The 24,349-nt window shown below is 45.1% G+C and overlaps 1 protein-coding gene and 1 pseudogene across 1 annotated transcript in view; both read right to left on the bottom strand.

Moving 5' to 3' along the window:
* The window catches only part of SLC25A43 (solute carrier family 25 member 43), a 48,724-nt gene extending 46,176 nt beyond the window's left edge, over positions 1-2,548 (bottom strand). Inside the window, exon 1 of the mRNA XM_030807468.1 lies at positions 1,930-2,548. Coding sequence (XP_030663328.1) covers positions 1,930-2,204 — 275 coding nt within the window. The 5' untranslated portion in view covers positions 2,205-2,548. The remainder of the gene's footprint in view (positions 1-1,929) is intronic.
* Positions 2,549-19,492: 16,944 nt separating this feature from the next.
* LOC100597081 lies at positions 19,493-19,898 on the bottom strand (annotated as a pseudogene).
* Positions 19,899-24,349: the final 4,451 nt, after the last annotated feature.

Here is a 24,349-nt window from a genome sequence, read left to right as displayed (position 1 = left end):
CCCACCTCTGTGCCTTTGCTGACATCAACTGCAGTATCTTTCTCTCCATCTCTGCCCAGCTGACTCCTACTCATTTTCCCAATGCCAAACTCAAATTTTTTTCTCCTCTATGAAGTCTTCACATTTTCTCCTCCTCATCGCTCATCAGAAGGGTACATTTCTAGAGCACATTATCCATGACAATCACATGCTACCTTGTGTGTTATGGTCATGGACATATTAGTCTTACTCTTCTATTACTCTGTAAGCTCCTGGGACACAGGGACCATGCCCCTTCCATCCTGGCATTGTCCTCAGCATCATGCACACAGTGGGGACTTAATGTAGCCTAACTAAATTAGTGTCAAATGGATGCAGGGAGGCAGCATGATGTAACAGAAAGACTATGAGATTTGGAGTCAGAAGGCCAGGTAGTGGAGCTCAGCTCTGTCACTGACAAGAGGTGTGATCACTCTGAGCCCAGTTCTGCATCTGTAAAACAGGCACAATGCTTCCTGTCCTACGGACCTTACAGGGCAGGAGGCAGGAGCTTTAAAAATCTAATGTGCATATACTAGGTGCTTAGCAGAAAAGCCACAATACTTAAACCAGCCTTTGAAGTTCTGCCCCCCACCCCTCTGGACACATTTTATCCCATCCAAAGGAAGATTTCCACACTACTTTGTAGAGAAGAGGGTGAAGTGGAGGAGAAATTCAGTCATTAAGACTCAGAGGAGAACTGTTTACAGACTACAGGCCAGATGTTGATGAGGGCAAGCAGGGGTGGGGAGGAAAAAGGGCCTTAACTAAATGTCATGATCCTACCCACGAGTCCCTCTGCAGAGGAAGAGAAGGGAACTCTATTTCCAGGCAGGGGCAAAATGAGTACTGGCCTAGAGGCCTAGGTGATAAGGATGATTCCGTTCGGCTTGTCAGCTGCCAGTTGAGCCTTCCACCTCTGGCCTCCCAAGTGAGTGACAGTGTCAAGGCAAAATCCTTTGACTATTAGCCGCCAAGACTAAACTATGCGGTCAAGACCGACTCTCCGAAATGTGGGCTGTTCGTCTAATTCAGAGCCAAGGCGATTTCAAAGATGCCACTGTGCCCACTGAATGAGGAACACAGGGACCATCCCCCCAATACAGAAACATCTCTGCTTCCTGAAATGCCATCACTACCAATTCATTCTTTTAGGCTTGGTTTCCAGTTCAAATGCAGGTACCTCTGAGCTCGGTGGAAGCTTTAAGGCTGCATTTACACCTTTAGATCTTTTCCTAAGGAGCAGCTGTTGATGTGGGAGAAGGTGGAAAAGGCCCAAAGAATGAGGCCAATGGGGTGAAGCATTAGGCTGAGGGGGCCGTTCTCAGCTTGAGGAGGGGAAGCTGCAGCCTCTGTCGGAGCCTGAAGTCAAGCTTCATTTAAGTTGGGGAGATGTGTGGGCAAAAATCTGCGGCCTTTTCGTATGGATGGATTGGGTCCTTTCCCCACACCAAGCACTTTCTTCTCCGGGCTTGGGTCACACAGACAAAAACACCTTTAAAAGGGTCTCTCTCCTCCTAAGTCAGCCTAAGCAAAAGTTTCCAAATTGGAGGACGGTGGAAATGGTTAGGACTCATCTCTCTGGAGAGCTTTTCATTCCTTTCCTCCAAATCCTTTGCTGCATTCCACCTCCTCGCCCGGTCCAATCCGAAAAGCCTCTCGGACCACGGCTGCGGACCACAAAACTGCATCTTGCAGGGCGGTAACCCCAAGAGAACGTGAAAAGCATTGGGGCTGCACTCTGGGGGCCATAGAGGTGGCCTACCGCCCCGAGCGGTCCCCAGGTGATCGACAAGGGGGCCGTCCCTACTCCAGGGCCCCGAGTCCAGGCAGCAGGGCAGCGTCGGGCCGCGGCTCCCCCACCCCACCCCCGTCCGGCCTCCCGGTTCCCCGGCCCCGCCCGGCTCTTACTTGCGGTAGGCGGCGAGCTGCATGGCGCTGCAGGGGAAGAGGCGCAGGCACGCCACCGCGTTCCCCTTCCACAGGGCCCGGGGCCCCTCTGCCCGCCACACCCGGTGCCCCGTGGCCCACGGCCCCCGGGCGTGGCCTCGCACGACGCCAACCTGGGCCAGCACGGTGGCAAGCTCCAGGGGCGCGGTGAGGCTGAGGCTGAGCGTCCCCGCCAGCCCAGCGCACAGCAGCCTTTGGCCGCCTGTCAGTCGGCCGTCCCGCCTCCACGTAGCCATCGAGCCCTGACCCGGGCCGGGGAGACCGCGTGGCTCGGGCCTGGGGCTCTCCGGCCACGGGCGGAGGCGGCGGGCCCCAGGCCCCGCCCGGCATGGGGCGGACCCGCGTGAGGGACGGGAAGCCCCATCCACGCCCTAGCCTGGCCCGAGGCTGGTGGGGGGTGGGGCGCGAGGGCCTGGAGGGTCCTGGGTCCGAGGCCGCGGATATCATGGGCATAGTCTCCCCAGTTGGCAAGGCTCGAGTAGCGACTTTCAGTTGCGAAACAGTTACTGTTCTCTCAAGGCCCAGCCTGCTAGACATCTTGCTTCCTAAATGTTCAGTGCGCCCCTGCCGCCCCTCCCTGCCTCTCCTCTGGTTTGCCCCTTTTCTCCTTTTCACATCCCACTTCTCTGTCTTCCTCCCCTGGCGCTTCCCTCCTCCTCCTCCTCCTCTTCCCTCCAACCTCTTTTTTTTTCCTGCCTAACCAAAAAGTCTTGATGGTTTCCCAGTGCAGAAGGTAAAAAATTCTAACAACCACAGATGCCATCCCTCAGGTACTTGTCAAGTACTGGGCTTTACAGACGTTCTCATGTAATCCTCAAAACGGCCCTAAGTACATATGTCCTCATTGACAGAGGCTATGTGGGTATGGGGACTTGAATCTGGACTCTTGAACCTGCGTAAGATTCTTGGCTCTGCAGCTTACCAGCTGTGGGAACTTGGGGAAGTCACTCAACCCCTCTGTGTGTCAGTTGCTTTATAAAGCAGAGATTATAATTTTTTCCTCCTAGGGGTTGTTGTAAGGATTAATGAACAATGACTGGTATGGGTAAGCAGTTTATATGTGTTAGTTCTGATTAGATATTCTTTTACAGGAGAGGAAACCAAGACACAGAGAGGACTTGCTCAGGCTCACACAGCTACCTACAAAGCAGAGACCGGTTTGAAATCTAGGTCGGTTTATGTCAGTTTCCACTAATGGCTACACTATGCGTCTACTAGGACTGCAGAGTTAACTCCAGTAGGGACATTTTCAGTGGTTCTGTAAGCTAAGAGAACAATAGAGGCAAAGATTGGCTAAGAGAGGCTTGGCCAGAATCCAAGGATTCTTTAATCAGTTCAAAAATTTCAGAATTTCCGAATTTCTTTCTGTCTCTTTTTTTTCTAAAAAAGCCATGTCACTAATAATTACAAGGAAAGGAACTGTCAGCAGTCTGTTGGTGTGAGCAAGATGTTCCGGGTACATAGTTGTTTTTAGGCTTGTATAGTTATTTACATTTACTAACACACAATGCTACAGGAACGTTTTCTAAAAGGCATTGCAGGGTTTCTCCTTTTTTATTTTTCACTGTCAGTCTCACTTGAGTATGACATTACAAGGTTTTGACTGTGAGAACTTTTTCTAGTTGCAGAAGCCTTACTCTGCTCTCAACAATTGGGGAATGCTTATTTTCATGTTTTGTGAATTCTTCTGTCTTGCTGTAAGCTAATTTGATGGCTGGCGGAAGCTTGAGAAAGATGTATGACTCTGAAGACCCGAGGACCCTGACTTTAAAAGGGCTTGAATTGGAATTTGGGGATTACAATAAGGAAACCTTCGGGTAGTGGTACTTCCTAAAGCCCTTTGTTGGACAACGGGACAAGATTCTAAAGCTCCTTCAGGAAGTTCCTGGGTCTGGAACATTTCATGTGATAACCCCATTGTATGGAGATTGGGTCAGCCAAGTTATGTTTTTTTTTTTTTGAGACAGAGTCTCGCTCTGTCGCCCAGGGTGGAGTGCAGTGGCGTGGTCTTGGCTCACTGTAACCTCTGCCTCCCAGGTTCAAGTGATTCTCCTGCCTCAGCCTCCTAAGTAGCTGGGACTACAGGCGTGTGCCACCATGCCCGGCTAATTTTTTTGTATTTTTAGTGGAGATGGGGTTTGCCATGTTGGCCAGGCTGGTCTCAAATTCCTGACCTCAGATGATCCACCCGCCTCGGCCTCCCAAAGTGCTGGAATTACAGGCATGAGCCACTGCGCCTGGCCTATTTTAACCTTGAAAGTAAAATGTATATTTTTCACTACAGGTACACTGAAGCATAAAATGAATAACACCAAACTATATATTGGATGCCTTCTGTCTTTTCATGATCATGTGCTAACCAGGTGTTCATATTTTACTCAGCTAGAGTCTCATTCATCTGCTTAGCATTGGGCACCTTATGTATATTCATCCTAAACATAAAGAAATCTCCGAGGATATCCTATATTTGGATTGTGACTTGTAGACTCAAGCCAACCTTACTGCCTCTTTTTCACACTTGTTGAAAAGTCTGTGGAGAGCATAGTAGGTTAACAAGCTCCAACTTTGGAAAATGTACATGATGTAAAATTGGGGTGCTATGCTAAAAATAAATGTGTGATAACTAAAAAGGAAGAGGCAGTGAGTAAAAAAAAAAAATCTTAGAAGTTATATTGCAATATAAGGAGAAAGGTGGCCAGCTGAGAGTTAAGCCATAGGCAGCCTCTTGTTGCCCCAGTCAACAAGAGTGCAGTGGTGTCGTCTTGGCTCACTGCAACCTCTGCCTCCCAGGTTCAAGCGATTCTCGTGCCTCCCCAGTAGCTGGGACTACAGGCACCCACCACCTCACCCATCTATTTTTTTTTTTTTTTTTGAGACGGAGTCTCACTCTGTCGCCCAGGCTGGAGTGCAGTGGTGCGATCTCGGCTCACTGCAAGCTCCGCCTCCCGGGTTCACGCCATTCTCCTGCCTCAGCCTCCGGAGTAGCTGGGACTCTAGATGTCTGCCACCGCGCCCGGCTAATTTTTTTGCATTTTTAGTAGTGACGGAGTTTCACCGTGTTAGCCAGGATGGTCTCGATCTCCTGACCTCATGATCCACCCGCCTTGGCCTCCCAAAGTGCTGGGATTACAGGCATGAGCCACCGCGCCCGGCCCTAATTTTTGTATTTTTAGTAGAGACGGAATTTCACCATGTTGGCCAGCCTGGTCTCAAACTACTGACCTCAAGTGATCTTTGGCCTCCCAAGGTGCCAGGATTACAGGCGTGAGCCACCGCACCCAAGCCTGTGTGCCTTTTTATACTGTTTGCCTTTTTCTCCTGGTGTGTTTTGTGTGTGTGTGTGTGTGTTTTTTTTTTTTTTAGATGGAGTCTCACTCTGTTGTGCAGGCTGGAGTGCAGTGGTGCGATCTCGGTTTACTGCAACCTCTGCCTTCTGAGTTCCAGCGATTCTCCTGCCTCAGCCTCCTGAGTAGCTGGGGTTACAGGCGCCCACCACCATACCCGGCAAATGGCTAATTTTTGTATTTTTAGTAGAGATGGATTTTCACCATGTTGGCCAGGCTGGTCTTGAACTCCTGACCTCAGGTGATCCGCCTGCCTTGGCCTTCCAAAGTGCTGGCATGAGCCGCTGCACCCGGCCGGCAACTTTTTTTTTTTTTAATGTTAAGCAACTCTTGATGAAGTTCTGAAAGAAACAAACAAGATACAACCTTCCTTCTATTTACATGGTACTTGTGATCCTGGAAAATGCCATGTACAAAAATACTGTGCAAAAAATGTTTTGTCTTTAGGAGTAAAGCAAAGTTAAGTTCTCGACACAGATAATTGTAAACAGGTTCTCCACCTGCATGAATGTCTGATGGGATCTTTGAGAGCCATGAAGGATGCAGGACTGTCTTGCGTATTACTGATGTGCAGCTTCCCTGGCCTTTCTCCAGCAAATGCCAGCAGAATACCCCAATCGCTGTGGTACTCTTCCCTGCAAATTTCCAAAATGCTTACTAGGAGGTGGTGCTATTCTTGTTGAAAACCACTGCTGTAGCTGCTTCCTCTGATTGGAATGTTCTTTCCCCAGTTTGCAGAGTTGATTTCTTTTTGTTGTTCAGAGCTCAACTTAAATGTTACCTCCTCTCAGAGGGCTTTGCCTGACTGTCCAATCTACAGGGCCCTCATTCACTCTACCACATTGCCCCATTTCAATTCTCTGTATAGCATTTATCCTTGTCTGCTGTTTTTCTTTCCTGTCATTTTATTGTCTGTTTCCACCTACCAGAATGTAAGATCCATGAGGGAAGGGATCTTGTCTCTTGTTCACAGCAGTGTCCTTGTTACCTGCAATGGTGGCTGGCACATTGGTGCCCAGCAATCATTAGTTAGATGAAAAGAAGGAAGGAGGGAGGGAAGGAAGGAAGGAAGGAAGGAAGGAAGGAAGGGAAGGAAATCTCTTCTTCAGTTGTACAAGTTGCAAAAGATTGGCAGAACATGATGTCTTCATGAAATGGCTTAAGTTAAATATGATAAATACCAAAATATTAGCTAAATTCATAAGATCAGTAGACTCATCAATTTGCAGCAAATAATATCAACCTCCTCAGAAGTTGGATATTTGCTATTTTAAGTTTCCAGCCACATCTGTAATTTTAAAAAGAACTGTGATATTTGACAAATACACTTGCTTTGTTCCCAGTCATCATTTTCACTATGTCTTTGGCAGCAGTTTTGGTAAGTGTGTGAAAAATGAATTCAGTAGGCCTAACCTTTGCAATTCAGTACAACCTTATAAAATGTGGTTTCCACAGCTTTTGCCTTTGGCCTGTTGTGTTTAGCTTTAGGTAATGATGAAATGTCCTTCCATTCTGCTTCAAAATTTTTGATGACATTTGAAGCAGGAAGATTTTGTATCAAAATATATGAGCCTTTTCATTTACTCGCTCACTCATTCACTCATTTATTCATTTATTCATCCTGCAAATGTTTATTGAATACTTACTCTATATCAGGAACTGTGCAAAGGATACATATGTCACATAATGGAGTTTAATTTTCTCTCATTACCAGGTGATATGGTTTGGCTGTGTTTCCACCCAAATCTCATCTTGAATTGTAACTCCGACAATTCTCTCATGTTGTGGGAGGAACCCACTAGAATGTAATTCAGTCATGGGAGTGGCTCTTTCCTGTGCTGTTCTTGTGATAGTGGATAAGTCTCACGAGATCTGATGGTTTTAAAAATGGGAGTTTCCCTGCACAAGCTCTCTCTTTGCCTGCTGCCATCCATGTAAGAAGTGACTTGCTCCTCCTTGCCTTCCGACATGATCGTGAGGCCTCCCCAGCCACATGGAATTGTAAGTCTACTAAACCTCTTTCTTTTCTAAGTTGCCCCATCTCAGGTATGTCTTTATCAGTAGTGTGAAAATGGACCAATACACCAGGTCATGGTAATCCCAATTTCAGTTATTTTTCATGGGAGTTGCATGATACTTTTAGTTTCTTTGCTGCTGTTTTGTTTTTGCTTTTGTTTTTTTGTTTTTGTTTTCAGAGACAGGGTCTCGCTCTGTCACCCAGGCGGGAGTGCAGTGGCATGATCGTAACTCACTGCAATCTCCAACTCCTGGGTTTAAGTGATACCCCCACCTCAGCCTCTGCAGTAGCTAGGGCTACAGGCATATACCACCACGCCCAGCTAATTTTCAAAATTTTTTCATAGAGATGAGGTCTCACTGTATTGCCCAGGCTGGTCTTGAACTCCTGGGCTCAAGCAATCTTCCTCCTGCCTTGGCCTCCCAAAATGTTGGGATTACAGGCATGAGCCACTGTGCCTGGCACTGCTGGTATTTTTTTTTTTTGAGACGGAGTTTCGCTCTTGTTGCCCAGGCTGGAGTGCAGTGGTGCGATCTTGACTCACTGCGACCTCTGCCTCCTGGGTTCAAGCTATTCTCCTGCCTCAGCCTCCTGAGTAGCTGGGATTACAGGCATGCACCACCACACCTGGATAATTTTTTTTTTTTAGTGAGATGGGATTTCTCCATGTTGGTCAGGCTGGTCTCGAACTCCTGACCTCAGGTGATCTGCCCACCTCAGCCTCCCAAAGTGCTGGGATTACAGGTGTGAGCCACCGTGCCTGGCCAGTATTTTTTTTTATACCAGTAGATGGTCCAAGTGTTGGAGTGATACATCTCTAATAACTATCTGAAGACCTACAATTAAAGTCATAACATTTTTACCACAAATTCCACCACTATACTTTTTGTAATTGATATGCAGCATAATCACATCATGTTTTGGTGTAGAGTCCTAGGAATTTGAGCACATGTATAGACTGGTGTGACCACTACCACAATAAGGATCCAGAGCTGTTCCCAACTTCTCATGTGCTGCCCTTTTGTAGTCAAGGCCTCCCCAACCCCCACCTGGGCAACCACAGATTTGTTCTCTATCTCTATCGTGTTGCCTTCTGAGAATGTCATATAAATGGAAGCATATAGCATGTAACCTTTTGAGACTGGCTTCTTCCACTCAGCACAATACCTTTGAGATTTATCTATGTTGTGTTCATCAATAGTTTCTTCCTTTTGATTGCTGGGTAGTATTCCATAGTATGGATGTACCACAATTTGTTTATCCATTGTTTTAGTTTGTGCTGCTACAACAAAATACCTGAGACTAGGTAATTTATTTATTTATTTATTTATTTATTTATTTATTTTTGAGACAGAGTCTTGCTCTGTCGCCCAGGCTGGAGTGCAGTGGTGCGATCTTGGCTCACTGCAACCTCCACCTCCAGGGTTCAAGCAATTCTCCTGCCTCAGCCTCCTGAGTAGCTGAGATTACAGGTGCCCACCACCACGCCCAGCAAATTTTTTTGTATTTTTAGTAGAGACGGGGTTTTTACCATGTTGGTCAGGCTGGTCTCGAACCCCTGACCTCGTGATCCACCCGCCTCGGCCTCCCAAAGTGCTGGGATTATAGGCATGAGCCACCGTGCCCGGCCAAGACTGGGTAATTTATAAAGAACAAAAATTTATTGCTTACAGATCTGGAGGCTGGAAAGTCCATAACCAAGGTGCTGGCATCTGCTATGGTGAGTCCTTCTTGCTGCACCACCCCATGGCGAAAGGTGGAATAGCGAACTAACCAAATGCTACATGAAGCCTCTTTTATAAGGGCCTTAGTCCCTTTAATGAAGGAGAAGCCCTAATGGCTTAATCACCTGTTAAAGGCACCACCTCTTGATGCCATCACATTGGCAACACCTTTATTTTGGAGGGGACACATTCAAATGATAGCATCCCTTCATCCGTTGATGGTCTGATTCTGGTTTTTGGCTATTATGAATAATGCTGCTGTGAACATTCATGTACAAGTGTTTGTATGAAAATGCTTCCTTTTATTTACTACCTAAAAGGTAGCATTCTATAGACATATCTTTGGCACTTTGCTTTTTCACTGTAACTTTATTTTAGAAGTCACTCCACTTCAGTTTGTAGAGACTTTTCTCACTTTTTTTTTTTTTTACAGCCACATAGTATTCTATTGTATGGATGTACCATAGCTTATTCAACTATAAACCTATGTATGGACATTTATATTATTCCCAATATTTTGCAATTTTAAGCAATGTTGTGATGAATGACCTTGTGCATATGTATCTTTGGATCGTTAGGGGTTTATCTTCATCTACTGTGACATTTAAAAATCCTATTTATAGGCTGGGCATGGTGACTCAGCCTATGATCCCAGCACTTTGGGAGGCCAAAGAGGGAGGATCACTTGAGGCCAGGAATTTGAGACCAGCCTGGGCCACATAGTGAGATGTCGTCTTTACAAAAAATTTTAAAAATTTGCTGAGTGTGGTAGTGTGCACCTGTAGTCCTAGCTATTGTGGAGGCTGAGGCGGGAGACTCCCTTGATCCCAGGAGTTCGAGGCCCTAGTGAGCTATGCTCTCCAACCTGAGTGACAGAGCAAGACCTCATCTCTAAAAAATAAAAATAAAATAAAATCCCATTTGTAATCACTGACCCACGGTGAGTTTAACAGAAAACAAAACAGAAAGAATGAAGCACAGGCCCAACTTCCAATAAAAACAATACACACTTTTACCTATTTCCTGTTCTAAAGAGTTGTCAACTTTTATAAACCATGTGCTGGTGTAGCAATGAAAAAAATGCATTGAAGTATATGAACCTTCAGGATACAAGGCCCCATCTTGCTGCTCTGGGTTGTGAAGTATGTCCCAAAATGGCAGTAGTTATTTGCAATGGGCAGATCAAGGAAACATGAGGTGTGCATGCTGGGTTATTGGCCACGTGAATGTTGAAATCACTGAGAATGACAGGGGAAGTTGGGACAAAGAGGACAGAGAGACTGTGAGTACAGAACTAAATTCTTCACAAATGAGGGTAGTGACTGGGAAGGTGATAGAAGACTGCCACCAGGAATGGGAGAGGATGATACAAGTGGATAGCATGAGCCAAGGAAGAGCTAGAGATTTCTCAGGAGGGAGGAGGAATAAAGATCAGAAAGTGGTCTTGGGGAGCAAGGAGAGCTCAAGCTCCACCTCCTGGCACTCCCTGAGGCATTTAGCTGTGGGGGGGATGAGAAAATAAACAGCTCGCACTTGAAAAGGGTCAGCAGACAGCCAAGGTTTCAATTACAGCAGGGATGGGGGAAGAATATCTTGAGAGATTTGAGGCTTTGGGATTTAACCCATCATAGACTTGGAGTGCTAACCTTAACTTAAATCTCTCTTAACCTAACCTGCTGATAAGGTCCAGCTGTTGGAGTGTAAAGTGTTCTTTTACTTCTAGGTCAGTTGGTATTGGCAGCATCAATGAAAGGGGGTGCAGTGAGCCAGTAGCCTTTTGCTATTGGGGCACTGGTGTTATCGGTAGAAGGTCTTTTTTTTTTTTTTGAGACGGAGTCTCGCTCTGTCGCCCAGGCTGGAGTGCAGTGGCGCGATCTCGGCTCACTGCAAGCTCCGCCTCCCGGGTTCACGCCATTCTCCTGCCTCAGCCTCTCCGAGTAGCTGGGACTACAGGCGCCCGCCACCACGCCCGGCTAATTTTTTTGTATTTTTAGTAGAGATGGGGTTTCACCGTGGTCTCGATCTCCTGACCTCGTGATCCGCTCGCCTTGGCCTCCCAAAGTGCTGGGATTACAAGCGTGAGCCACCACGCCCGGCTGGTAGAAGGTCTTGACTGCAAGCTGTCCAGATTCTTGAAGTTTTGAACAAATAATTGGACAAAATGCACAGCAAAGCAAGGAAAGAATGAAGCCACGAAAGAATGAAAGCAGGGATTTATTGAAAATGAAAGTGCACTCCACTGTGTGGGAGCGGCAGAGCAGCGGCTCAAGATCCCGGGATACAGAATCTTCCTGGGTCCAAATAACCCCTAGTGAGTTCCCATTGGCCACTTGGTGTTCACCCCATGTAAATGAAGTGGTGCCCCACAATCAGAGGCTGAAGTGAAGTTACAAAGGTCACACTCCTATGCAAACATCTGATTGGTGCAACCAATCAGAGGCTAAAGTGAAGTTACAAAGTTACACTCCTTTGCAAAGTTAGACTCCTTTGCTTTTTGCAACCAATGAGAGGTACTTTCAATTTCCCATCTGCCATCCAGAAAAGGTGGGGGTTTGGAAAGGGAGTAGTCTCTGGTCCTTTTGTTACTTAGGCATGGAAAGTTAGGGTTTTCCTTTCAATTTAGTTCCAGGAAGTCAGCGTGAAATGGCCTTAGGGTCCTTAACTCCAGTCCCTATTCTCCTGCCTCACTGGGAGTGGTTTTCAGTGTCTCTGCTGGGTGTTCTCCAAGGTTGGCCTGAGGGCCTGGTTGGAGGGTCACAGGGTGGAGCTCCTCCTGCCAGTGTGGCATGCATGGCTCTAGCATTTAATGTCTGTCCCTAAACAAGAGACTAGCCATATCTACCACAATATTGCCATCCTGTTGTTTTTGCATATAATTTGCATGAGATTTTGTTGTATTTAAAAGATGTCAAAGGAAAACGCTGACTGACTACTTAGCTAGACTTCACCAGACAGCAGTACCTTGGTGAGGGTCCCTGCTGTTGATTTCTTAGCTCTGCAGATCCAGAAATTCAGCTTTATCAGGATACCCTGCAGCAAGCAGGCTCAGAAGGCTGACTCTTAATAACTACCGTCACTCCTTCTTGGTCTCCTTTGTTGGTTCTTCCTCATCTCCATGACCTTTAAAATATTCGAGTGCTCTAGGCTCACTCTTTGAGCATTTTCTCCATTTAAACTGATTTCCATGCTGATCTCATTTAGTCTCATGGGTTTAAATGTCATCTATGTCCCGATGACTCCCAAATATATACTGTAGTATTCCGTCATATGAAGTTTCATGTTCCTCAGTTTCAGTTACCTGTGGTCAACTACACTTTGCAAATATTAAATGGAAAATTCCAGAAATAAACAATTCATAAGTTTTAAATTATGCACCATTCTGAGTAGTGTGATGAAATCTTGCTTTGTCCCATCTGGGATGTGAATCATCCCTCTGTCCATTGTACCCAAGTTGTCCATGATACCTGCCTGTTGGTCTCTTAGTGGCTCTCTTGGTTATCAGGTGAAAAAAAAAAACAGTGTATATATTGGGTTCAATACTATCCATGTTTTAAGGCATCCATCGGGGATCTTGGAACAGATCTCCTACAGATAAGAGAGATTACAGATTCAAGATACAGTATCTCTAGTTTGGACTTCTCCCCTGAACTCTGGACTCCCATGTCCAGAGGCCCCCTTAATAGCTCCACTTAGATATTTCATATGCATCTCAATCATAAAGTGTCTCAAATGAGACCCCTGATCTACCCCACCAAATCTGTCCCTACCTAGCCTTCCCCATCTTGGCAAATGGAAACTTCTTTTTTTTTTTTTTTTTTTTTGAGACATAGTCTTACTCTGTCACCCAGGCTGGAGTCCAGTGTTGCGATCTTGGCTCACTGCAAACTCTGCCCCGCCGGGCTCAAGCAATTCTTGTGCCTCAGCCTCCTGAGTAGCTGGGACTACAGGTGCGCACCATCACGCCTGACTAATTTTTGTATTATTAGTAGAGACAGGGTTTCACCATGTTGACCAGGCTGGTCTTGAACTCCTGACCTCAGGTGATCCACCCACCTCGGCCTCCCAAAGTGCTGGGATTACAGGCGTGAGCCACCGCACCCGGCCGAAACTTCATTCTTTTGGTAACTCAGGCCAAAAATCTTGTAGTCATGCTTGATACCCCTTTTTCTCTTTAAAAAACTATCATCCCTCACCTGCACTATTGAGATTATCTCTTAATGGGTCTTTCTGCTTCACCATTGCTCTCTTACACTTTATTCTCAATTCTGCAGTTAGAGTGATTGATCCTTTTAATTTTTTTTTTAATCAAGACAGAGTCTTGCTCTGTGGCCCAGGCTGGAGTGCAGTAGCATGATCTTGGCTCACTGCAACCTCCACCTCCTGAAAGCAATTCTGCCTCAGCCTCCCAAGTATCTGGGATTACAGGCACCCACCACCACGCCCAGCTACTTTTTGTATTTTTAGTAGAGATGGGGTTTCACCATGTTGGCCAGGCTGGTCTCGAACTCCTGATCTCGTGATTCTCCCACTTCGGCCCAAAGTGCTGGGATTACAGGCGTGAACCACCACATACGGCCAATTGATCCTTTTAGCATGAAAGTCAGATGGTGTCACTTCACTGTTCGGAACCTTCCGCTGACTCTACATCTCAAAGTAAAATCCAAAATCCTAATACTGCTCTGCAAGGCCCTACGCAATCTTTCCCTCATCCCCCCACTGTCCCCACATTATCTCTCTGACTCCTCGCCACTACTCTCCCCTGTGTTCACTCCACTTCAGTCACACTGGCCTTTCTGCTGATCCATGAACAAACCAGGCACTCCCCACCTCAGGCCTCTGCACTTGGTGTCTCTTCTGCCTGGAATGCTTTTCCATAGCCATCTGAATGGCTACTTCTTCACCTCCTTCAGAGATGTGCTCAAATGTCTTCTTCCCAGTGAGGCCTGAATACTCTGTTTAAAATTGTAACTCCCACCTTGGTACATCCTGTCCCCCTTCCCTGCTTTCTTGTTCTCTATAGAATTTGCCACTATCCATCTGACACACTATATATTTTTCTTAAAAAAACCTCTCTCTCTCTCTTTTTTTTTTTTTTTTTGATAGAGTCCTGCTCTGTTGCCCAGGCTGGAGTGCAGTGGCTCGATCTCGGCTCACTGCAACCTCTGCCTCCCGGGTTCAAGCAATTCTCCTGCCTCAGCCTCCTGAGGAGTTGGGATTACAGGCATGCACCACCACATCTGGCTAATTTTTTGTACTTTTAGTAGAGACGGGGTTTCACCATGTTGGCCAGACTGGTCTCAAACTCCTGACCTCAAGTGATCCGCCCACCTCAGCCTCCCAAAGTGCTGGGATTACAGGCGTGAGCCACCATTCCGGGCCAAAATCTGTCTCTCTTTAGCCTACTAAGATGTAAGCTCCATGAGGGCAGAGGTTTTATCTGTTTGGTATACTTCTATATTTTTGGCATTTAAAACTGTAGCCTACTAGGCACTCAATAAATATTTGTTAAATATATGAATGAATGAATGATTCTACTCATAAGATACAGATATATATGAACCAAAATGTCTGTTTATTAATTGACAGTGAGAACCGTAACTGTTAAGCAGATCTGAATACTCACATAGGATATTCAGGGAACTCTCTTCCCTTTAGGGAAGTCTTAATGGGCTATCACACTGCAATAAGAAGTTAGTATAAAACACAGCCTTAGAGCAAAGGGAAATATTGAAATACTCTTCATAGGTCGTTCTATTTTATTTTCTTTTTTTAAATGAACCTGACATTGTGAGCATATCTTCACAGGTAATTCTACCAATCCATCTTCACTTTAGGAATTCCTACCAAGTGGAATTGTAATATTCATAGAAGCTGCTCTGGGATCACTCCTGCACAGGGCTCTTTGGCTTTCTTCTATCCAGTTTCTTTTTTTTTTTGAGATGGAGTTTTGCTCCTGTTGCCCAGGCTGGAGTGTACTGGTAGGATCTTGGCTCACTGCAACCTCTGCCTCCTGGGTTCAAGCGATTCTCCTGTCTCAGCCTCCCGAGTCGCTGGGATTACAGGGATCCGCCACCATGCCCAGCTAATTTTTGTATTTTTCGTAGAGACAGGGTTTTACCATGTTGGCCAGACTAGTCTGGAACTCCTGACCTCAGGTGATCTGCCCGCCTTGGCCTCCCAAAGTAGTGGGATTACAGGCATGAGCCACCGTGCCCGGCTCTTTTATCCAGTTTCTATGTAGCAGAAACACGGATAAATTTTAAGTTTTGCACTTGAGCAAATGGGTGGATGGTGATGTAATTAATTGAGATAGAGAATAAATTTAAGCTTATTGATGACTTTACGTGAATAACTTAGACTAAAGGTGATGTGTCAGGATAAACTATAAAGAGTGCAAAAGCTTAGGTAAATCCAACTTTAGAGCTTGTTTCATGTTTTCAAGCTGTTATATCAAAAGCAAAGTCTATTATGCCAGAGACTATCTACCAATATCCACATGCTCCCTTACATTTCCAAGCTTTCTTTTTGTCTAAATGGGACCATGTGGTTTTGTTTTGGCAAGGTAACATGTGTAGGATTGATAACTGCCACTTCTAGGCCTAAACCATGTAATACCCTTCATGATTTTTCATGCTATTAATAAATCTCTTTGCTCTTGTACAGCAGAAAGCAAAGGACTCTGAAATGGTGGAACACGATGCAAGGAACCTGTATCCTTGGGTTTACCCCTCAGAGGAAAACCACCCTGGAGAGTTGCTCATACAGGAACCATCTCATGGGACTTTGTGTGAGTAAAAAATCAACCTTTGGTTAAGCCACTGAAATTTCAGGGTTTCTTTGTTACCACAGCAGATTCTAGTCTACCTGACTGTCTCAGTCTGTTTGTGTCAGTATACAGAAATATCTGGCTGGGTGCAGTGGCTCATGCCTGTAATCCCAGAACTTTGGGAGGCCAAGGCGGACAGATCACTTGAGGCCAGGAGTTTGAGACCAGTCTGGCCAACATAGTGAAACTCCATCTCTACTAAAAATACAAAAAATTAGCCAGGTATGGTGGCGTGTGCCTGTAGTCCCAGCTACTTGGGAGTCTGAGGCACGAGAATCACCTGAGCCCAGGAGGCAGAGGCTGTAGTGAGCCAAGATCGTGCCACTGCACTCCAGCCTGGGTGACAGAGCCAGACTCTGTCTCAAAAACAAAAACAAAAACAAAAACAAACAAAAAGACCAGCCTGGCCAACGTGGCAAAACCCCGTCTCTACTAAAAATACAAAAAATTGGCTGGATGTGGTAGTGCACACTTGTAGTTTCAGCTACTCGGGAGACTGAGGCACAAGAATCGCTTGAGTCTGGGAGGCAGTGGTTGCAGTGAGTTGAGATTATGCCACTGTACTCCAGCCTGGGTGACAGAGTGAGACTGTCTGAAAAAAAAAAAAAAAGAAAGAAAGACAGGAAAGAAAGAAAAAGAAACATCTGAGCTAATAAAGAAAAGAGGTTTGTTTGGCTCATGGTTCCATGGGCTGGAATGTTGGGCATCTTGGTAAAAGCCTCAGGGTGCTTCCACTCATGGCAGAAGGCAAAGGGGAGCCAGTGTATGCAGAGATCACATGGCGAGAGAGGAAGCAAGGGAGAGAAGGGGGAGGTACCAGGCTCTTTTTAACAACCAGCTCTCGTGGGAAGTAATAGAGTGAGAACTCACTCACCACTTCCCTCCCTAGAGCATTAATCTATTCATGAGGGATTTGCCCCATTACCCAAACATCTCCTAATAGGCCCCATCTCCAACACTGGGGATCAAATTTCCACATGAGTTTTGGGGGAACAAACATCGAAACAATAGCACTAACACATCTACACACTGTTGACCACAAGAAAGCCCTCTCTACCTGAGCTACACGTGAAGATTATGAGAAGCACTTAATGCTTGCCAGTTATGTTAAAGGTTTTTTCTTTTCCAGCTTTGTTATGAGGTTAGGGTAATGACCATAAATAACTACTTTTGCTCAAGGAAGTCACTGACTTCCCTAAGGAAAATTCATCACTTGACTGAGTTTCAAGAAAAATCTTGTATCTTTCTGGAACAAAAACCCTTAATCTGAATGATCATAAGCATGATTAAGATTAACTTTACGCAGCCCAAATGTATGCTTGTATGACAAGCTTCATCAGTGTTCTATCCTTCCAGATAAACTGAATGCAATGATTGTAAAAACTGTAGCTGCAGCACACATGCTTTTTTTTTTTTTTTTTTTTTTTTTTGAGACGGAGTGTCACACTCTGTCCCCCAGGCTGGAGTGCAGTGGCACAATCTCGGCTCACTGCAACCTCCACCTCCCGGGTTCACGCCATTCTCCTGCCTCAGCCTTCCGAGTAGCTGGGACTACAGGCACGCACCACCACGCCCGGCTAATTTTTTGTATTTTTAGTAGAGACGGGATTTCACCGTGTTAGCAAGGATGATCTCGATCTCCTGACCTCATGATCTGCCTGCCTCGGCCTCCCAAAGTGCTGGGATTACAGGTGTGAGCCACTGCAACTGGCAGCACACATGCCTTGATGGAGATTGTGAGGCTGTGGTATTAAATGGTTTTCATTATCTGATTTTCCTAGTTATGAATTAAACTGAAGAACTTGCTGAAAACATTTTGATCATAATGAAGAGACTCTTGAAATGCTTGATTAAGTGTATTCTGAAGAATTTCCCCAAAGTGGATGGCAGTGGTGTGTGGCTAATTGTGTCTATTTGGGTCCTCTAGGAAGCAGATGCTAATATGGAGTTAGGAACGCGGGATGTTGATTGTGGCTAATACCTGTGAAAGATAAAAGGGCAGAGAACAAGATTGGGCAGGAAAGGCATTCAAACTACAATGCATATCTGACACATGTGAAAGGATAAGGGGTGGAAACAGAATTGGGCAGAGTTGTTTTAGACTTTAAGGCAAATATGACAAAGTCTTGGTCTCAACCCAGTGGGGAGTTCTGGAGGAAAGACTGCCTCTTAAAAGAGTCTCACATTGGGCAGAAGTGGCCAGGCCCTAGAACTGCCACCTTGCTTAGTTATTGACTGGAGGCTGCCCAGGGAAAGCATGGTTTTGTCAAGAATACTGCAGCCAGTCTTGGAAGGTCCTGCAACCTGAGGCTGTAAGCTAACTTCACTCCTCATAGTTCCATGGCAAAGTCTTTCTTGATGGGAACTCTGAGCTATGCAGCTCCATGCTTGCCACAGTCCACGCTTTGTATTGCCTGGATTAACTTCAGAGTTCCTGTGAACCTCTCTTCCTGAGGGAAGACTTAGAAGAGGAGGTTAGTGGGAAGAACTATAGCTCATCTTGCTGCAGTTGGTCTCAGGGCTGCCACTAGGTTTCATTTTCTTCCTTCTCCACAATCCATTCTATATTTGCACTGATTTTCTGCCTGCTTAATCTAGCCATTGCTGACAGAGGGGTGTTGAAATCTCCAATGATAATAGTAGATGTGTCTAGTTATTCTTACAGTTCTATCAGTTTTTGTCTCATTTATTTTGATGCTTTGTTGTTAGGGCATACACGTTTTAAGATTGTCTTGTTTTCTTGAGACTTGACCCCCATAATACCCCTTTTTATTTTATTTTTTTTTCAGAATTGTAAACTTTTATTTTCCACACGTCAACATTCTTATTAATACAGCTTGATCAAAAAATTCTGACCATAAGCATGTTGATTATTTCCCTTTGGAACTGGTGAAGTCAGAAAAATAAAATATTTATTTTGAATATATAGCATCCAAAAAGATTCACTTAATGTGGCCTTATTTGTTTATATTCAAAGGCTTTCTTCCCTCAAAATAAAGGTTCTAAGATAAATTCAAGATTCTTTTGAATGAAAAAAAGAAAATTGGCTGGGCACAATGGCTCAGGCCTGTAATCCCAGCACTTTGGGAGGCCAATGTGAGCATTTCACTCCCAAGAGTTCAAGAACAGCGTAGGCAATATAGGGAGAACCTGTCTCTACAAAATTTACAAAAAATTAGCCAGGTGTAGTGGCACGCTGCTGTGCTCCCAGCTACTCAGAAGGCTGGGGTGGAAAGATTGCTGGAGCCAGGGAAGTCGAGGCTGCAGTGAGCCAAGATTGTACCACTGCACTCCAGCCTGGACGACAAAGCGAGACCCTGTCTCAAAAAATGAAAAGAAAACCTTCTAAAACAGTGAGCTTACAAAATGCAACAGACCGCTAGACACACTTAGTGTAACATGAAAGTATGTTCACTGAAAAGAAAATTTGAAGCATGACCATAAAAACCTTTGTGAAAAACCATAATATGCCCTTTACTTCATTTGCTTTTAGCTATTTCATAAATACCACAAGAGAACTTGGACACAGTTTGTGATGAAACTTAGAAAAATTTCTTTGTCCATAAAATAAACATGTAAATCTTTCCCTTTGGCTTCTTTTTCCATTCCTCCTTCACTGTGCTGAAGAGATACTGAGTTCTTCCAGATTTTTGCTTAGCTGGGTGGTTTCCGAACTCAATGGACTCTCCAGATAGGTAGTTCCTGCACAGGGTTTTCCTGTCACTGGATCTATGAGTTTTCCAACTTTGAAAACAATCTCAGCCAGTTCATGTTTCACATGCTTTGTTCGTGGAACAGGTAAAGCTTTGAGAAGCATGATATCCCCAATTGTGCACTGCTGAAGGGCATTGTGAGCAAAGTAGGTTTTTCGCTTATTATAATACTTTAATAAATGGGGATCCAGAACAAGCCTGGTCACTCTCACTTTAGCAGTCTTTTGCATTTTTGTCCCAGTCACTTTCCCCACAATCCATTTGGCATGGACGGATGAACGAACTATGGACATTATGTGGCTATGGTCACCTCTGCCACTACTGTGCAGCCACCTGACCTGTGGAGTGCCGGTCGCAGAATGATCCCCATTTTATTCTTGATGACATTCCTTGTTATGAAACCTGCTTTATCTGATAGAAATATAACTACCTCAACTTTCTTTTGGTTAGTGTTTTTTTGTTTTTTTGTTTTGTTTTAGTATATCTGTGGCTATCTTTTTACTTTATTTTTAATTTTTTTGTAGAGATGGGGTCTCACTCTGTTGCCCAGGCTGGTCTCAAACTCCTGGGCTCAAGCAATCCTCCCGCCTCAGGCTCTCAAAGTGCTGGGATTACAGGTGTGAGCCACCATACCTTTGACTTTTAATATGTCTATGTCTTTATATTAAAAGTGGATTTCTTATAAACAATGTGTAATTGGATCTTATTTTCTTAACCACTATGACAATCTCTGTCTTTTAATTGGTGCATTTAGACCATTCACATTTAAAGTGACTTTGATATAGTCAGACTAATATCTACCATCTATATAACTATTTTCTTTTGTATATTTATTTATTTAAATTGATACATATTAGATGTACATACTTTTGGGATACATGTGATAATTTGATGCATTTACATAATCGGATCAGGGTAATTGGAATATCCATCATCTTAAACATAAATCTTTTCTTTTAACTAGGAACATTTGAATTATTCTCCTCTAGCTATTTTGTTTTGTTTTGTTTTACTTTTTTGAGACAGAGTCTTGCTCTGTCATCCAGGCTGGAGTGCAGTGGCATGATCTCAGCTCACTGCAACCTCTGCCTCCCAGGTTCAAGCAATTCTCCTGTCTCAGCCTCCCGAGTAGCTGGGACTACAGGCGCATGCCACCATGCCTGGCTAATTTTTGTACTTTTAGTAGAGATGGGGTTTCACCATATTGGTCAGGCTGGTCTTGAACTCCTGACCTCAGGTGATCCACCTGCCTCGGCCTACCAAAGTGCCGGGATTACAGGTGTGAGCCACCACGCCCAGCCTCTTCTAGGTATTTTGGAATGTACAATTGATTCACGTTAACTTTAGTCACTCTACTGATGATTGAAAACTAGGTCTTATTTCTTCTAAGTGTGTATTTGTGTCCATTTTTATAACTGTTTTCTATTTATTGCTCTTGTTTTTTGTTTTTTCACTATCATCTTTTTCTGCCTTCCCTGGTTTAAATTGAGCTTTTCATATGATTTCATTTTATCTCCTCTTCTAATGTATCAGTTGCAATGGTTGCCCTAGAGTTTATAATATACATTTTAATTAATTAATTTATTTTTGAGACCGGGTCTCACTTTGCCACCCAGGCTGGAGTGCAGTGGCTCGATCTCGGCTCACTGCAGCCTCGACCTCCTGGACTCAAGTGATCCTCCTACCTCAGCCCCACCAGTAGCCAGGACTACAGATGCGTGCCATGCTGCCTGGCTAATTTTTGTATTTTTTTGTAGAGACAAGTTTTCACCATGTTGTTCAGGCTGGTCTCAAACCCCTGAGCTCAAGCTATCCTCCTGCCTCAGCTTCCCAAAGTGTCAGGATTACAGACATGAGCCACCATGCCCAGCCTATAACGTACATTTTTAACTAATGTAAGTCAACCTTCAACTAACACTATATTGCTTCATGAGTAGTGCAGGCACCTTATAACAGAGTATTTCTAATTTTTGCTTCCCATGTCTCTGACCTCCAAAATGCTCTGGTGGCAGCTGTAGCGTATAGTTCAATGGGACTCCTGCTACGCCCCTGGCAAGAGTGTGCCCACCTCTTACACTGTAGAGCCCCAGGTCGTGGAGACTGAAAGCACAATGTCTTGCTACTAGTAGGTTATTGAGAATGATGGTACTCCTGCTTTCACCCCTTGGTTCCTGCACCCATGTATTTTTCCTCTTGGCGAGATGGTGCCGTACAGAGGTCTCTAATTTAGTGCTTACACTGCATCCTGGAGGATGCTACCCCATCTTTGCAGAGTGTTGCTTCTGAGCTGGTGCTTCAGCTGCTCCTTGCCATTCCATCACTCTGTCAGGCCAGCTACTCATGAATGGTGTGGAATGTTGCATGCCTAGGGGATCCTATGGTCACAGGCACACTCCCAAACTTCCTTTGCTATGAAATAAATTCCCTGTTTGGATGCTGTGCTGTGTTGGATTCCATGGTGTGGATCAGGCACTCCTTAAGCCCCTGGATGGTGGTGCTGGATGAGGTTCTGTGGGCAGGAAAGGCAAAACCATATTCAGAAAGAATGTCCATCCTGTGAGAATGAATTGCTGGCCCTTCCAGGATGGAAGAGGCCCCATCATCCCCATTGCTAGTTATGAGCCCAGCTCTGTGATTGCCCCTCCTACCATCCACTCTGGGCTGCAGAGGAGAGCCACATTGAATTTACTGGTGATGCTGGCATCCCTCTCTCCAGCACATTCCTTATGGCCTGGGTGAACTGGATGTTCCCTGAGTCCTTCTGTACAAGAGAATCCTACAGTGGGTCTTCTGGCCTCACATAACATACGCACTCCAGTGTGTCCACCTCCCTGAGCCTTCTCATTCCTTTCTTCACTATCTGCCAGGGCAATGTAGGCATTCCTACTGCACTTAGTGTCAGACAACATGTTTTTCATGCTTCTAGGATCTATCCTAGCATTGTGTTTGTGCTGTCTTCCAGGGTCCTTTCCCGGGTGTATACCAGGAGAGTACTCCTATATTGGTAAACTATCTTCTATCCAAATTTGTGTTCTGCCTCCTTGCTTATTACCTGGAATTCCTTGTTAGAGAAACTTTTTGGGTCTGTAGACATCAATTTCCAGTAGTCTCTAAATGTCTGTCCTTTATGTAGAGTCATCTAAGTCTTAGGTCCTTTTGGGAGAAGGACTCAAACTATGGTTTATAATTGCCATAGTGATGTAGGGTTCTTCTTCCAGGGGACCTAGCCACCTCTTCAGTCAATGAGTCCTAAGTCTGATAACTCAGATCCAGGAACTAGGCAGGAGATCATGGCTTTTTATAGGGATGTTGACCCTCAACCTCCTCCTCATCTATTGCCACTTAAAAAATTATGTAATTAAACGATATTCTTGTTGGCAATCCACCTATTTTGCCTCTAGGGACAACATGCACTATTAATCCTCTTGACTCCTGGAGGGTCAAGTGTCTTTGGCTGCTCCTCTGATTGCTAATCATTATGGTAAGTGCAGCCTTCTGGCTTCGGTCAGTTAAACACAGTCACTCGGCCCTTATAACTTTGGCTTCCATTAACAAGCCCAGCTCTGTGATTGCCTCTCCTATAGTCCACCTTGGCCTGCAGAGGAGCAACACCATGGAACATCTTGGTGATGCTGGTACCCCTTTCACCAGGGCATTCCACATGGCTTTGGTAAATGGTGCATCTCCTGAGCCCTCCTGTGCAACATAATTCTCTGGCTGGTCTTCTGGCCTCAGGTTATATAACCACTCCAGCATGTTCACCTTCCTGCGCTACTTAGTTGCTTTCATTACCATCTGCCCTGGCAATTTAGGCATTTCACCCTCACTCAATGTGGGTTATCACTTTCCCCAGGGTTCTAGGGGCCACCCTGACTGCCAGTTCACACCAACTCCTAGGGTCCTTGTCACAGTGCTAAGTCCTGTATTCCTGGACAGTGCCCCCAAATCAACAAACTCTCCCTTACCTAGTCTTATGTTCTGGCCCCATTGCTCAAACACTCTAAATCCAGTCCATGGGACCTCTCTGACTCCTAGTATATGTTGGTTAGATCTTACAGCTCCTTTGGGGTATAGATCTTTTCTTTTCTTCCAGGCCCAGCACATCCCTGGCAGGCTTACACCCTGACTTAACCCTACTTACTGGTCTTATAGCCAGGAGAAAATGTGGAGGCAGATCTTGGTGCCTTATAAGGGAAAGGCCTTTGTGCTGTCTTTCCACAAAGGATGGGGTGAATGCCAGCCCTTAATAGGGAGAGATGAGTTACTGCTGCAGGCTCTAAAGGTTCAGAGCAGTCTGAGGAGTCAAAATCTTTGGGAGCACCCACTTAGACACTCCCATGCTGTTTGCCACGATCCTGGGTTTGCCTAACTGGAGTGCTGACTTGAGTATCGTGGACCTGGCTTGGATGAGTATTCAGTCACCTTTGAAGCTTGGTCATTCTGAGTTTGATCTCTAGGTTTCTCTGCTCTCTCACTGAAGGAGATAAGAACATGTTTATGAGCTACCAAAGAGGTCCTCTGGCCTTCATGCTTAGTTTTCAATAGTTAACTGCCCTCAGCCACTTAATTGTCCCTTCATATGGTGTCTGTGCACCTTAATGACAGCCAGCCAAGTCCACTGTCCTTCTGTGCAAAGTTATTCATCTCTACTCTTCATTGCATCTGCCAGAGCATTTTCTTTTTACCAGAACACTCTCCCAAGTTACTACCAGTGACAGTTTTAGCAGTTGGGTCACCATCTTGTACCAGGGACTATC

The sequence above is a fragment of the Nomascus leucogenys genome, chromosome X (assembly GCF_006542625.1).
Source record: "Nomascus leucogenys isolate Asia chromosome X, Asia_NLE_v1, whole genome shotgun sequence".
Taxonomy (NCBI): Eukaryota; Metazoa; Chordata; class Mammalia; order Primates; family Hylobatidae; genus Nomascus; species Nomascus leucogenys.
This window is presented reverse-complemented; position numbering and strand designations above follow the sequence as displayed.